The 15,822-nt window shown below is 39.4% G+C and overlaps 3 protein-coding genes across 4 annotated transcripts; 2 read left to right on the top strand and 1 right to left on the bottom strand.

Moving 5' to 3' along the window:
* Positions 1–124: 124 nt before the first annotated feature.
* On the bottom strand, positions 125–1,719 carry LOC120010281 (chaperone protein dnaJ 8, chloroplastic-like). The gene is made up of 3 exons (XM_038861039.1): positions 1,162–1,719; positions 995–1,063; positions 125–544 (listed from the first exon to the last, which is right to left on the bottom strand). The coding sequence occupies exons 1-3, from the start codon at positions 1,381–1,383 to the stop codon at positions 359–361; spliced, it is 477 nt and encodes a 158-aa protein (XP_038716967.1). The 5' UTR covers positions 1,384–1,719; the 3' UTR covers positions 125–358.
* Positions 1,720–6,216: 4,497 nt separating this feature from the next.
* Positions 6,217–8,987, top strand: LOC120010851 (shikimate O-hydroxycinnamoyltransferase-like). Of its 2 annotated transcripts, none has more exons than XM_038861747.1 (3): positions 6,217–6,352; positions 6,804–7,246; positions 7,956–8,987. In XM_038861747.1, the coding sequence occupies exons 2-3, from the start codon at positions 6,839–6,841 to the stop codon at positions 8,847–8,849; spliced, it is 1,302 nt and encodes a 433-aa protein (XP_038717675.1). In that variant the 5' UTR covers positions 6,217–6,352; positions 6,804–6,838; the 3' UTR covers positions 8,850–8,987. The 2 variants fall into 2 exon arrangements, with proteins under 2 accessions (XP_038717675.1, XP_038717674.1); XM_038861746.1 differs by lacking the exon at positions 6,217–6,352 and adding an exon at positions 6,363–6,630.
* Positions 8,988–10,875: 1,888 nt separating this feature from the next.
* On the top strand, positions 10,876–13,271 carry LOC120010850 (heat shock 70 kDa protein). The gene has a single exon (XM_038861745.1). It carries the CDS (start codon positions 11,125–11,127, stop codon positions 13,090–13,092), a length of 1,968 nt encoding a protein of 655 aa, XP_038717673.1. The 5' UTR covers positions 10,876–11,124; the 3' UTR covers positions 13,093–13,271.
* Positions 13,272–15,822: the final 2,551 nt, after the last annotated feature.

The raw sequence follows: 15,822 nt of genomic DNA, 5'->3' as shown, positions 1-15,822 counted from the left end.
CATCAAAATGGTGTGAATTTGATTTGAAGTGACCAAATTAGAACATTTTGACTATTAGTGACTAAAATGGAATATGATCGATCTTTCGGAAAATCTATCAAATTGAAGATGGGCTACGCTATAATAAAGATAACGATGGCAATGGATTTGGATTTAATTCTGGCAGAACCTTACAACCTTGTCATCTCCAATAGTAAGCAAAGATATAAGTTTGAAGCCAGCGTACATCATATGTGCAGAAATTGACAATAACATTAGGGTTTAGACCCAAGTCTTTTACCTATACAAGCAGCCAACTTCAGCTACTAATATTTGGGTCTAATTTTTTATTATAACATTGATTAATTCACAATTTACTTCAAAGGTAAGGGTTAATATGCGACGAATAGTCGCGAATTCCAGCTCCTTCCCATCCCATCCACTCTTCCCACATGTCCCAATCTGGATCGTTCATCCCTCTCATCGGCTCATCTATTCCTTGATCACACGGCTCATATGCCATTCTTGGCTCATCTATGTCTTCTCTCAGATTACTCATCACCATCTGCAAATACCATCACAAGCCAAACATAAGTTACAGGGATGATTTTAGAATTCTGTATCATGACATCAATCTGTAGGCCCATTGGGCCCAAATGTGTACTGTCACGACGTCCCTCAAAGGGCCCATTGGGCCCCGACAATCCAAATATTGGAAAAGAGAAGGTCATGATTAGTGTGGTCCCCATCAAACGCCATATCTTTTCCTGGCCATACCAAGAATTGATGGGAGCGTGTCTGATTGCAGGCCACTAGCTAGCTGAACCAGTTAGAGGTCTACCCAACAAAATTTCAGTTCTTGCAAAATCAATTTTGTAAAACGATAATACAACCACTTGCCGATAGCTATTTCTCCAATCTTGGAGTGTAAAAAATCTTGTCCAGACTGAGTCGCCTTAGACATCATGATCCAAGATCAATTGAAAGAGGATATACAGAGAAAGGGAATACATACGTCGTAGGCTTCGTTGATCTGATGAAATTGAACTCCACAGTTGCTTCCTCTACAAACATCCGGATGATACTGAAAACCACCAAAAAAATTTCCAATCAATCAATAAAACCCAAAACCAATAACAAACATCTTAACCCAGAAAAAAAAAATTCAAACGAATCACAAACCTGCAAAGCCAGCTTTCTGAACGCTTTCTTAACCTCAGATTCGGAAGCTCCAGGTTGGATCCGAAGAGTCCTGTAAGGATCCATCACCGAAGACGGAGAGGAGGCAACACAACAAATCATCACACGATCTCTCATCGTCCTTCTCTTTCTGTCCTTCAAATTAATCCAAGAATTCGAGCAAGACGACCCGTTTCCACCAATAATTCCAACAGCAGTTGTCATTGCGACAATCAATCAAACATTAAACGATCAAAAAATTCGCTTAAACCCAACGCAATCCAACAACACCCAGAAATCAATTCAAATCGAAGAAGAAAAACAATGGGCAAAGCCAGCTGAATCAATCAGGAATTGGTCTGTTTGGTTTGTGAAAAGTGGATTTGAAGCTTTCAAATATATAGGAAATCAATAACAATAGAAAAAATAGATAAGAATGACTGTTCAAAAACGGAGACTATATTTAAAGAAGGAGAAGGGGTTGGTCCTTATCCGAACGATGACCGTGTTTTGGGGGAATGAATCAGAACGATACGATGTCGCATTGCGCTTATCGTTTGGTTCTTGTCAGATTCAGAACCAGTGATTTAGCATTTTTGAGGGGTTTTTCCATAAATAAATAACACTGGACGGTTTATTTTTGGAATATTCGCTTTTATTATATTACCCCATTCGCCACAAAAATATTGGTAATTTACACGCGTAGCTTCCTTCATTGTTCACACTAGATAAGGGACATGTTCTTTCCCTATATTAATAATAATTCAAGAACCTTCATCCGTTGCCGTCAAGCATCTACCGCAATATAAAATTTATTGATGCCCAAAATATTTAAATAACATATGATGTAGAGATTAGGTGGCATAATGTCATGATGTTCACACCAATAGTTTCTATCACCTAGAGATAACATTGATAGAACAACTTTATTAGTTATTATCATTGCATTAATGTTGAAATCCTAAGCTGAAACAGATTGAATCTATTATTCACTATATATGGATAACGTGTCTGCTCAAATTTGTTCTTCACGAACAGTTATTAGTTATCAATGGTTTTTAGACTTGTAAAACGTGTCTTCGAGGGGTCAGAGTGGCGTAGAAGACACACTAAACCCGCAAGAGAGATACAATCCTCTTTGGACTCTGGTTCACTGTGGATGCATTGTTTTACCCTCAATGTTTTATTTATATGCGTCTTCAACGTAAGAGAATCTGAGATTTGCCTATAAATTACGCGATTGAATTATGTTAGAGCAGTGTGAGATTTTATTATTGACAAAATAAGAGCAGAAATACTGCTAATAAGGTAATGGAATCTCCTTACTTTTAACCTAAAATCTTTGATTTTAAAGAAAGGTCTACAAATTAAACATTTGTTTGTACATAAAGTCTAGGCTTATTGTGCATGCATTGAACCATATTTGATTGTTACGTTTTGACTTGTTCCATTCAATCATTGAAGCATTATATAAATATTAATCATGTTATAAGGTGACCCAAAGACGGTGACTTGGTATGTGAGTTGTGTTGATTGAGAAATTTAAGAGTGGGTGAAAGTATAAATAGAGAAACTTAGTGGGGCAAACCGAGAAACCATATAATGTAACTTAGAAATAGGGATGACGTGTAGGCTTTTAATGCGGAGATGGGCAATAAAAGCAGGAGCAGAAGATGCATTTTACCTCGTGTATCGTATGATAACGAACCGGATAACGTGACGTGTCATAGTTTAAAAATAGCCAAAACCGATAACTGACAGGATAGCGTCTGTTTTTTAGGAGCGGTTGTCGTTGGAATTTGTAAACGGATTTCTGGATAAGTTGTGAAAAAAGACGCTGTGGATGAGATCGTCTATGAGTTCACATGTGTCGCTCATGCATTCACTTAGGTGTGTTTTGAAATGGGGATGGAGATTTGAACTTTAGTTATCAGGATGATACATAATTTTTTTACCGTTTCAACTATTAGTTTGGGAATTCGGGTGTCACTCAGGTGTTTTTGTTGAACTTGTGCTCGAAATATGTATAGATCAAATCAATGGTTGAGATTAGGCTAAAATTTTGATATGTACATTGTGCACGTGTATGCTTGCACTTTGTTATATAGAATTGTAAATACATGTCTATAATATTTTTTAAAAATTCTGCATTGTTTCAATTTTTGTCAGATTTGGCAAATTCGGTATATGAATTACAATAATAAAGAAAATTTCAGATATAGGTGTTGGAGCAACTCCAATGAGAATGTTAAATGGGGTGCTATATGGTTTTAACTATTAAAATCAATGTTTTTAAAACCGACTTGGACATCGACCAGGACAAGGGACCAAGTCACTGGTTCACTCGTTCAACCAGTGAATCATCGATATTGGGTGATCGATTTTCCGATTTGATCGGGCGGCATGGTCGGATTTTTAAAATAATGACCAAAATAGTATCTCAAGCTAAAAAAAATATCACTCCAATGAGAGTGCTAAATGGAATGTTTTATAGCACTTTGGGTGGTGGGGTGGTATATTTAGCGCTTTTGGAAAGAGAACGAGAGGATAGGTATAAATGGAGGGAAATATAATTAAGAGAGAAGATGGTGTATTTTGAATGGGCTCGGCCCAAAAAATCTTTGGGTCACCACTCACCTAATTGGTGTGGGCCACTATACTTGTGGATTATCATCAATTCATCACCCACCTAGAGTGAACAACAATGGCCTTTTAAGGAAAAGAACCGTGGGCCTTCATCTCAGAGTCAACCATAAGTTTTCAAATTAAATTTATACGATGGTCTCATAAGTATTCAATTTATTAAGACTTTGTATCCCACATCGATTAGGGGTAAGTTATCAATTTCATTTATAAGTAAATATTCAATCCCTCTCAACCAAGAGGGTCATTTTAAGGACAACCATATGGGCCTTGAACCCTGAACAGACAATACCTCTACCGCTCTACGAATTGTTTGTGTTGAATTCTCCCACGAGTATCCAATTTATAAGAACATAAGGGGTTTGATATTGGAGTGGGAATTTATGATTAGTGTTAAATTGCTAATCATTGGTTCGCCACACGTTGGAGTTTGGGCGTTAGTGTTACTGACAATCATTGAAGCTTGGTGAACCACCGTTGTCATTGCTCATGTAGGTTGATCTTGGATTTAGGGGTTTTGGACTGGGTTCTGTTGGGGTAAGGTAATTCGGGTTGAGCTCGTGAGTAGCGTTGGGCTGAGCTTGTGTGTGTTTCTTGGAAAACTTTAGTCACACCTCACCTTTTACTAAAGACACCCCGTCAATTGAGTTTTACGAGGGATGGTCAACTCAAATTGGGGTGTCTTTAGTTAAAAGTGGGGTGTGACTAAAGTTTTCCGTATTTCTTTGTTATGCGTTCACGGGTCCAGGCTGGGTTTGATGAGTACGGATGTCATGGGCTTATGTGGGCTGTTGGGCTTCATGGGTTGCTAATTGCTATCATGCTATGCCAGTCTAGGACTTCATGGGCTGCTATCTCTGCCAGGGCCTCAACATCTTGGGTTCTTAGGGGCGGCTATTATGGCTGGACACTTTTTTTTTGGTGAGGAGGGAAACCACCGAAAGCACAGTTCATCGGATTCCATCACAAATGATAAATTCATGGGTCGCATGCAATACTCACAAATCACATGGGCGGGTTAAGTATTGGGCCGAAACCCAATGCCGAAATAACGTCAAATTGCATCAGATTGGGTGTTAGAACATGGGATCTTCCACACACATGTGTTAAGAGGTTCAAACAGTTGACTTAAGCATCTAAACTGGACATGACATTTGCTCTGGCACTATTTTGTTATGAGGTAGGCGATTGGTCGTGGCCCCCTTCTTGAAGAAGCTTTTTGATGGTTATGCTTATATACGTGAAGGGTAAGGTTGTCTGTTGCGGGATGTTTTTGCTTTTGCCACATAAACCTCCCAGATATATTTGAGGAAAATATTACGTCCCCATTAGAACCCATGATCTTTTGGAAGTGGGAGTACCCTACTTACGAATCAAGCGGACATGCAATCCCTACATAGAGAGATGATGACATAATTTCAATCAAATGAGCAAAATACAACAATTATAGGGAGGTGAACATACCATAACTGTCAAGAAAATGCAGACACCTACCCATTGAACACAAAACTCAATTTTCCCTGTATGGTAGTCTTCTGATTGAGATTGTTATGCATAATGATGGTGCATGTTATATGGGTTTATAAACCATTATGGGCAATGGATCTAAACTTGCACGGTCGCTAGTCCAATCCCAGTTCCAGTGCATGGACCGAATACGGCACCGTTTTAACAGTTCGGCCAGTATGGGGTATGGACATTCTTTAGAGTGACGTGATCGACACTTCATGCCTCACCATTCACCAAACCTTTGGATGGACCCGCATTAACATTATATTTTACGGTGGGTCCCAAACAAACAAAATTAGCCACCGAACAATATCATCACCTAACCCCATGGGCTCCACCTCCACGGCTCCACGCCACATATGATCAAAATTGTGTGGAATACCAACAAACAAGATAGGTGTTGATGATTACTTGAGTGTTTGAGTGTGAGAGGTTTCGAAAATTTCAGGTCACCGTCTCACCAACTTTTGCCAATTCCCTCTCTTTGCAGCTCCTACGTCCACCAACTTATTCCTTGATAAAAAAATATTGACTTTTCTCATCAAGATCCCATTTTCCCACACACTCCAAACAGGTTGGTGACAGGGTGGAATGAGTGTCATTTGATCTTCTTATTGAGGCCCAAACCAAAAGGGTACTTTTTAAAACTTGTTTTTGTGGGATTTTTTTATCAAGACAGACAATCGCTAAGAACACATAAAACTTATTATCTGCCTAAAAAAAAAGAAATAAAATAACTTGCTATCTTATCTTATGAGGGTGTTGGTGGGTTTGTTGAAGGTCAAATGAGTGAGGATGTAGACTTCATCAGGCCAACCCTTGCCTATTTTATTTTATAAAAAATTGTTTTATTTTTTTTTTCTTGGGATTACTAATTTGGCTACAAACTGTTACGGATTGTAATATTTTTTGTCCAAATTATCTTCAATATTGAAATTAAGGCACTTGACTTCGTATAAAAAAAACATTTTCTTTCTTCTTTTTAAGTCTGCAAGTCTACCACTCCGTTTGCCATTCATCACTGTGCTCTCTTTCCTAACAGGTCTAATTGATCTCCCATGAGAAAACTCTGTGTTTTTTTTTTGTTGGTTTAATCATATTAGATAGGAAGTGCGGCTGGGTGTTTGACAAACATAAACAGAATTATGATTTTTCTATCAGAGCCAATCGCAAATTTATTTATCGTGGCAGATTAATTAGAAATTGCCAAAAAAGTATCTTTTTTTAGGAACCCATTTGCGTATAAATGCTCCATTACTGATTTACTGCCTCTGCCTAAGAATAAGTTTTCTGATTTCTCATAGACTGTAGAACTTGTTGGTAAGCGACATTGTTGTTGGGTTTTCAATTTGTTTGTTTCTTGCCTTCAAAGGCAGATTTATGCCCGAATGGTTAATTTCAGAAAATCTTCCTCTTCCTTGTGTACCCATTAAAGGATTTTTATCTCAATTTTGTGGTTTTGTAGTGAAGTTTGTTCCTTTATGACCTTGCAGATCAATAACCGGCGGCGAACATTGGAGGGTTGAAAATGATCATCAACGTTAAGGAGTCGAACATGGTGCGCCCGGCGGAGGAGACGCCGCAGAAGGGGCTGTGGAACTCCAACGTGGACCTGGTGGTGCCCAGATTCCACACCCCTAGCGTCTATTTTTACAGACCCACCGGAGCCTCCAACTTCTTCGATCCGCAAGTGCTCAAGGAGGCTCTGAGCAAGGCCCTCGTGCCGTTCTATCCAATGGCGGGGAGGCTAAGGCGCGATGAGGATGGTCGTATTGAGATCAATTGCAATGGTGAAGGTGTCCAATTGGATCTGGCTGAAACTAACTCTGTGATTGATGATTTCGGTGATTTTGCACCCACCATGGAGCTGAAGCAACTCATTCCAACTGTCGATTATTCTGGCGATATAGGCTCTTTTCCTCTCTTGGTGTTGCAGGTATGCATTTATTAACTGTCTCTCTTATATATTTTGGGCCGATTTCATTGTTTCAAACCATTGATTGAACAAGTTTTGGATTGGAAAACAACAGCTCCTTTACGGTAACTTTGACCGTGGTAATTCTTGGCACTTGACACAAGTGGTCGTGACTATCATGCGTGTTTGCATTATCGTAATTTGCAAGATGAACCCTTGATCCATTGCTTAGCCTAGCGTGTGCAAATGTCATCTTGTGATATCTTTCCGCATTGAACCTTGACCCGGTTCATAGAGGTCGTAGGATCTTCCATGTGGCATGAGGTTTATCAATACCGGACAACTGAGTGAGTTCACGTTGCCAAAAAAAAAAAGGTTTTGGATTGGAATATGATCTACAATGGATTGTTTTATTCAGATTAATTACTTATGCAGTAATTACATAATTTATTATTGTCTATTGTTTTATTCAGATTAATTACTTATGCAGTAATTACATAATTTATTATTGTCTTATCAAATTTGCTATAGATGCTGAGGAATCACAGGAGTTTTAACCATTGATGTGAACTTCAAACTATGTGTTTTGATCAGGTTTACGGGTCGAAAGATATTTTTCTTAGGCCTCACTGGCCGAGCTTATATATGTTGTTTGAAATCATCTTCAATTTCATATTAGCATTAAACTCCACAGCCATTCATGTAAGCTTTTGGTTTTAAATATTGTTAGTTCACATACTTCAAGTGTGGGGGAGTCTCCCTTGGTGTTGGCATGCAACATCATGCGGCAGATGGATTTTCTGGTCTTCACTTTGTGAACACATGGTCAGACATGGCTCGTGGTCTGGAGCTCACAATTCCACCATTCATCGACCGCACCCTACTCCGAGCGCGGAACCCACCTCAGCCACAATTCCCTCACATTGAGTACCAACAGCCTCCATCCTTGAAAGCTCCAACAAAACCCCTGTCTGGTCCTGAAAGCACAACAGCTGTGGGCATTTTCAAGTTGTCTCGCGACCAGCTTATCACCCTCAAAGGCAAGAGCAAGGAAGGTGGTAATACAGTCAACTACAGCTCATATGAGATGTTGGCCAGTCATGTATGGAGGTCCGCGTGCAGGGCACGGGGTCTAACCGACGATCAGGAGACTAAATTGTACATTGCAACTGATGGACGGTCAAGACTGCAACCTCCTCTGCCTCCCGGTTACTTTGGCAATGTAATCTTTACTGCCACACCGATTGCTGTAGCGGGTGATCTCCAATCAAAACCAGCATGGTACGCAGCAAGCCAGATTCATGACGCATTGGCAAGGATGGACAACGATTACTTAAGGTCGGCCCTTGATTACCTAGAGCTGCAACCTGACTTATCGAAGCTTGTCCGCGGGGCTCATACTTTCCAGTGTCCGAATCTCGGGATAACTAGCTGGGTAAGGCTGCCGATTCATGATGCAGATTTTGGTTGGGGTCGGCCAATTTTTATGGGGCCTGGTGGGATTGCATATGAGGGGTTGTCGTTTATCTTGCCAAGTCCGATTAGTGATGGGAGCTTATCAGTGGCCATCTCTTTGCAATCTGAACACATGAAACTATTTGAGAAGTTCATATATGACATTTAAGAAAGCAAAGCAGCTGCTGACCACTCACTTGTGGAATTTCTTTCACGTTATGTTCTTGTTCTCTCTACTCTCTATACTTTGTTGATGCCTACTCATAAGTCAATATAATGTACAATAAAAGGTTGTTTTTTTTTTTTGGTGTAAAGCAAGAAATTTTATTGCTAAAAGTAAAATTATAATACAGAACCATCGAACAAAAATAAATTGGGAATACATGTCGCAAGGAGTACGACCGGTTACTTTCTTAAGAGGTCATCCTTTTGGACTTGAAGATGCTAGTTGGATAGAATCCAACAAGCTGAGAACTAATATAAACGGACTCGGGTCGGATTGGAGACCACCGCTTCACATAGGAGACTAACATGTTGGGATGTACTTGTATAGATGAAACAAAATTAAAGCTCTAGTTGAAATCCCAGCTCCACAAACCAATAACATAAATAGTAGCATCGAATCTCAAGAAGGAAAGACCATTCATGTAAAAAAAATCCTCCAAAACAATAGATCTGAAGAAGAAACAAACTCAAATTACAAGAACTCCCATAAACAGCTCGTCAATCTACTAGCACATCACACCAACCGATCCAATAAATCTAACAGAAATCTCCACAAAACAAGTTGTCAATGGGTCAAGATCCATGCAGATTAATCGTCATGACATTATATTATTGAAAGAAAAGTACTCAGAACAAGAAAAGTAAGGAAATTAACTTAACTAGACTAGAGGGGAGGAGGAAGAGAGGAAGATTTGTCACTCCTCCCTTGATGCGAAACAGATTCTTATGATTCTTTCTCTATTGGTAAAAGGGAGAACACTAATAATATCTACGTAATCCAGATTTTCCCATTACATAGCAGAAGCCATGAAGTATGAGAGTAACAAGAATCCTATACGCCCAACAAAGAGCTTCAAGACTGTGTTGGAGATATGTAATGAGCTTGAGCCATTGCAGCAGTTATAATAACGGGTTTGGGTTTGGGTTTGGGTTTTAGTTTTAGTTTTCTTCGCTGCCACAGCTGGAAATACTGTCATAGCCATTAAACTAAGCACAAGAAGGAATCACAATCGATTTCCTCAGAGAACACATCATCATCTTGTTCTTGTTCTTGAAAATACCAGACACTGGCTTTTACTCTTGATTCTGCAATTTTTTTTATATATAGGGAGCGAAATTAATTACCTTCAAAATCATACATTTATCTTTTCATTAAATTAAGGCGTGACAATATGTGTAAAACTACTTAAAAGGGATTTTGATTTGGTTAATTAAAATGTGATTATAAGGCATGACATGCCATTACAACAATATTACTCTTTATCCTTTTGAGCTTAGACCATCTGCATAAACTCTTCTTAATAAATTCTCTATTATTTTTACAGTAAAAATTCACCATTTACTGATTTACAGTTTGTCTAATAGTACCACCACTAGTAATGATAGAGATCCCAACAACTGATATTCAAATTATTCCGATTACGGAATAATGTGCATCATGTGAGACATGTAAAATTCATGAATTTACTTGGATACTGTGCATCCAACTCAGCATCGGGGATAATTGAGATACCAATTGTTAAGATCTTTATCATTTTCAATACCACCACACATCACATACTTTAAACCATTCTAAATAATTTAAATATTCATTTCTATTATACTCATTCTTTTTTATTTAAATTCAGTTTATTTTACAACTATCATAATATAAAATCTTACCATATTAACATAATAAATAAATTAACATCAATATTAATATTTTCCTAAACCTAAATATATCATATAAATAATTATAATAATTATTTTATTCAATATTTATATTGGTTTGATTTGCTGCATTTTTGTTGGAAGCTTGGACCAATGGTTTGGTTTCTCGGATAGGCCCATGTAGCCCAAGACCAGAGCCTGAACTGACCAACCAAGCCCCGTAATGTGTGATTCCTAAAGTCGGTTTGCGAAATATCTCGCTTCTGCTTGCGTCCGCTGACCTCCAAGCTGATCCAAACACCCATAAAAGTCCTCGACACCTCACGGCTTCTCCAGAACTCTCCAGTATTCGCTTCACTGTATCTTCTTCCTGTTTCTACAACTCTCGGGCCTCTTCCTATCTCGAATTTTCTGCGCAACAGTGTCCTGCCCAAATTTATATATATACACCTCTCGCAGCCTCCATATACAGAAAAACTAAACGGAAGAACTCAAAAACACAGCAAACGCAATAGCGAGCACTCTGTCAATTCGTCGAGCACTTTCTGTTCAATCGGATTCTTTTCACAATGGCGAAGACGGAAGGGAAGGCTATTGGCATAGACCTTGGCACCACCTACAGCTGTGTGGGTGTGTGGCAAAACGACCGAGTAGAGATCATAGCGAATGATCAGGGCAACCGGACCACTCCCTCCTATGTGGCCTTCACTGATACCGAACGTCTTATTGGCGATGCAGCGAAGAACCAGGTGGCGATGAACCCTCACAACACTGTCTTCGATGCAAAGCGTTTGATTGGCAGGCGCTTCTCCGATACTTCTGTTCAAAGCGATATGAAGCACTGGCCTTTCAAGGTTGTGCCTGGACCTGGTGACAAGCCCATGATTGTGGTCAAGTACAAAGGCGAAGAGAAACAATTTGCAGCGGAGGAGATTTCTTCTATGGTTCTGATCAAGATGAAGGAGATTGCGGAGGCTTTTCTGGGTCAGACGATAAAGAATGCTGTGATTACTGTGCCTGCTTATTTCAATGATTCGCAAAGGCAGGCTACAAAGGACGCAGGGGCTATTTCTGGGCTTAATATTATGAGAATCATCAACGAGCCTACTGCTGCTGCAATTGCGTACGGGCTGGATAAGAAGGCGTCGAGGGCAGGTGAACAGAATATTCTTATATTCGATCTCGGAGGAGGAACCTTCGATGTTTCTTTGCTAACTATTGAGGAAGGGATTTTTGAAGTGAAGGCCACTGCGGGTGATACTCATCTTGGAGGTGAGGACTTCGATAACAGGCTTGTGAATCATTTTGTTCAGGAATTCAAGAGGAAGCACAAGAAGGACATCAGTGGCAATGCCAGGGCTTTGAGGAGGTTGAGGACTGCCTGCGAGAGGGCGAAGAGGACTCTGTCTTCGACTTCTCAGACAACCATTGAAATCGATTCCCTTTTCGAAGGTATTGATTTCTATTCCACAATCACCAGAGCAAGATTTGAAGAACTTAATATGGATTTATTTAGGAAGTGTATGGAACCGGTAGAGAAGTGTCTTCGAGATTCGAAGATCGACAAGTCTCATGTTCATGAGGTTGTTCTTGTTGGTGGGTCTACAAGAATTCCCAAAGTTCAACAGCTTCTGCAGGATTTCTTTAATGGTAAGGAACTCTGCAAGAGCATTAACCCAGATGAGGCGGTTGCATATGGAGCTGCTGTTCAAGCGGCAATTCTTAGCGGAGAAGGGAATGAAAAAGTCCAAGACTTGCTCCTCCTTGATGTCACACCTCTCAGTCTTGGTCTTGAGACTGCTGGTGGGGTGATGACAGTGTTGATTCCAAGGAACACCACCATCCCCACCAAAAAAGAACAGATCTTCTCTACATACTCTGATAACCAACCTGGAGTACTAATTCAGGTATATGAAGGGGAAAGAGCAAGAACAAAGGACAACAATCTTCTGGGTAAATTTGAGCTCACCGGCATTCCACCGGCTCCAAGAGGGGTACCACAGATCAATGTATGCTTTGACATCGATGCAAACGGTATCCTGAATGTATCTGCAGAGGACAAGACTGCAGGGGTGAAGAACAAGATTACAATCACTAATGACAAAGGAAGGTTGAGCAAGGACGAGATAGAGAGGCTGGTTCAGGAGGCAGAGAAGTACAAATCAGAGGATGAGGAAGTTAAAAAGAAGGTGGAGGCCAAGAACGGATTAGAGAACTATGCCTACAACATGAGGAACACCATCAAGGATGAGAAGATTGCAGGGAAATTGGACCCAGCAGACAAGCAGAAGATTGAGAAGGCAATTGAAGAGGCCATTGAGTGGCTAGATGGGAACCAGTTGGCAGAGGTGGATGAATTTGAGGACAAGTTGAAGGAATTGGAAGGTCTGTGCAATCCAATCATTGCAAAGATGTATCAAGGCGGTGCTGGGGACGTACCGATGGGAGGCGGCGGCGCGGAGATGCCGAGTGGTGGATATGGCAATGCTGGGTCTGGCGGTTCTGGTGCTGGGCCTAAAATTGAGGAAGTTGATTAAAGGGTTGCAGATGATGTTCTGTTTCATATATGCTAATGTTGTTATGTTGTTTCCTGTTATTGTTCTTATATAAGAGAGTATGGTTATGGTGGAGGCTTGAGAAAGCTTCATATTAAGAAAAGCTTAGCGATGTAAATTATTGTCTGAATGTAATAAAGGAGAGCTTTCGAGTTTTCTCATTCCTGGTTTTACAATTGATGCGAGCAAATACTACTGTTCCTTGTTATCAGATTTTTGCTCATTAGAAGGGTTAGACCAGACCAGACCAGACCAGACCAGATATAATTTGATAATGGAATTTTTAAATGTTCATACATACATGGGTAGATTTTGATCAGTGAGAAATTTCCAGAACAATTTTAACTTTTGATTTTTAGATTGGAACGTTGGCATTTGGGAGTTAAAAATTGATAAATCTTTTAGTGATGAAAAATTACATTACCCAATGAAGATTCAAGCTTGAGAATTCTAGGCAATTGGAAAGGAAAACTAATGTTTAAGCCTTCCCTAAGGTTGCTCCTGTGGACCTGTGATATTCTCAACGAACCTTGTGCTATTACATGTGGCCCATGTCCAAATACATGGGCCCAGACAGCCCAAATAATGTTGCCCGCTCAGTTCGAATTCCATTGCTTGCAATGGGCCTAAAGCATCGCATCCGGTGGAGTTCGCAGGTCTTCAACGATACGATGTCTTCTCCGCATGACCTGATCGGACGAAGAACAACGTCACATAGCGCAAGGAAAGTACTCAGAGATTGTGCTGGAGGGGAAGAATTCCGACAAGCATGAAGAGTGTATCGATTCCTTCTTCACAGGTTCATTTCATGATAAAGAATGTTGGTGCATTCCAGTCTAATTTAGTGGTTGCATATAATGCGTTTGATATAATGCTTATAAAAAAGTGTGGTATGTGTTGCTTCAACGATTCCATGCAAGTAAATTGTTTTCTTTTGCATGTATAATGTGTCCACACTAGCTTCTTTGGTTATTGTCGAAGAGCAAAAGTCAAATTGTGGCTGAAAATCTTTTCAATCAAGATTTTCGTTGGAATAGTTCGATCGGGGTTTGTTGAGACAAACGGACAAAGAAAGGAAGAGCAAGATATCGTCTTATATGTATGGTATTGGTGTTCCACTAATTTTTAAGCCACCACTTCATGTTAGTTGATTTATAGCTGAACCAGTAGTCTTAAAGGTCTTCAGACGGCATGAAAACAAGGTAACTTGTTGAAGTGTTAAGGTGGGAAGATTGATATGTTGAGAATTCTGTTGAGATTGAGCAGCTATGAGGAGGAGGACAAACAGGGCTGATGGCAGAAATTTTGTTCTCCAATGGATTGAAAATTAGCTGGAAATTGGTTAGGGAATTAAGCAAACTGAATGTCAACTCATTTCAGGTAGTTGGTATGATGACAAATGCTTCTAGAGTTTTTGAAAGCTCTCTCGTGGTTCTTGCTCTGGAAAGCTTCCTAATTTGGGATAAGAAAATGACTTATTTTGCAATCTGTCATGGGCATTTGTCCATACCATAAGCAATATACCTGAAAATGCCTTGGATTTGGCCTGGGAAGCAGCTTTGTTTTTCTCATTATAAATGCATCAAAATTTTAGCCAGACTGATAATATATGCAGTTGTCTTGGACTAACCTATGCAAGTCAATTATTTGCATATGTGATAATGATAGTTCATGTCTAATTAAATTAAAAGCAAGAGAGAGAGAGATGCTTGATGCAAATTCCTCTTCTTTTGCTTTTGTTGCAGTTGTGAATTGTGTGGTTATAGTGGACTACTCTGTAAAGTTTTATGTGCTTCTGGGATGATGATAACAACAAATGAAAGAAATGGGATATGTGATGCAGATCCCACCTTTTTGTTCTTGTCAGCTAGATATGGATTGTGTTGGTGCATGTGTGTGGCTATAACAAATGACTTACTTGAAACTGTTATTTCCTTCTGCAATGACGTTTTTAGAAAATTAATAAACAAAATAAAACAGAAAGGTGAAGAATCTCAGTTATCTTGCCTTTTGAGTCTGTTATGATTTTTGATATGTTTTGATGTTAAAAGATTGTCCATGACCATATATTTGTGACCATCTGTGAGTCATAGGTTGTTAGCATACCTACTTGCAAAACCTTCCCTAGCAATCTATGCTCGATTGATGTAGATTAATTTTCCTACAGTAGAGGTTGTTATAACTATTGCTTGTGAATTGTGATGTATGAAGAAGAAAGTTATATATTTCCTCAACATTTGTCATGTGATTGTTAGATATTGCATTAGATTATATCATATTGGCCAAAATCATAGTATCAAATATTCGCTGTGGTGGAGAAGTGCCGGGCAGTAGTAGAGAGAAAAAGAAAAGGATGTTCTGCAGTTTTCTGTAATTTTTCCTTTTGAAAGTTTTGGATCCAAATAATCTAGTCTTTAAAAATAAATGCGACGCATAAAATTATAATGCTTTGGATATATCGATTGATTTGACACCAACAAGATGCTGAATTCTTTGGCTTTTAGTTGCTAAGTGCTTCATTTTGCTAGATTGTTGGACACCATATTTCCTGAACACACTCATCAGCTGATAGCTGGTGGACTTCCTTATAAAGTCAAACTTATTCCAACATCCTACCTAATTACTTCAACCATGACAGATTTCTCTGTCCCGTCATTTTTGGACATGAGAATGTGATTCTAGTCAATGCTGGAGGTTTTAGGGGGAGATACT

Source organism: Tripterygium wilfordii, chromosome 12, assembly GCF_013401445.1.
Source record: "Tripterygium wilfordii isolate XIE 37 chromosome 12, ASM1340144v1, whole genome shotgun sequence".
Taxonomy (NCBI): Eukaryota; Viridiplantae; Streptophyta; class Magnoliopsida; order Celastrales; family Celastraceae; genus Tripterygium; species Tripterygium wilfordii.
This window is presented reverse-complemented; position numbering and strand designations above follow the sequence as displayed.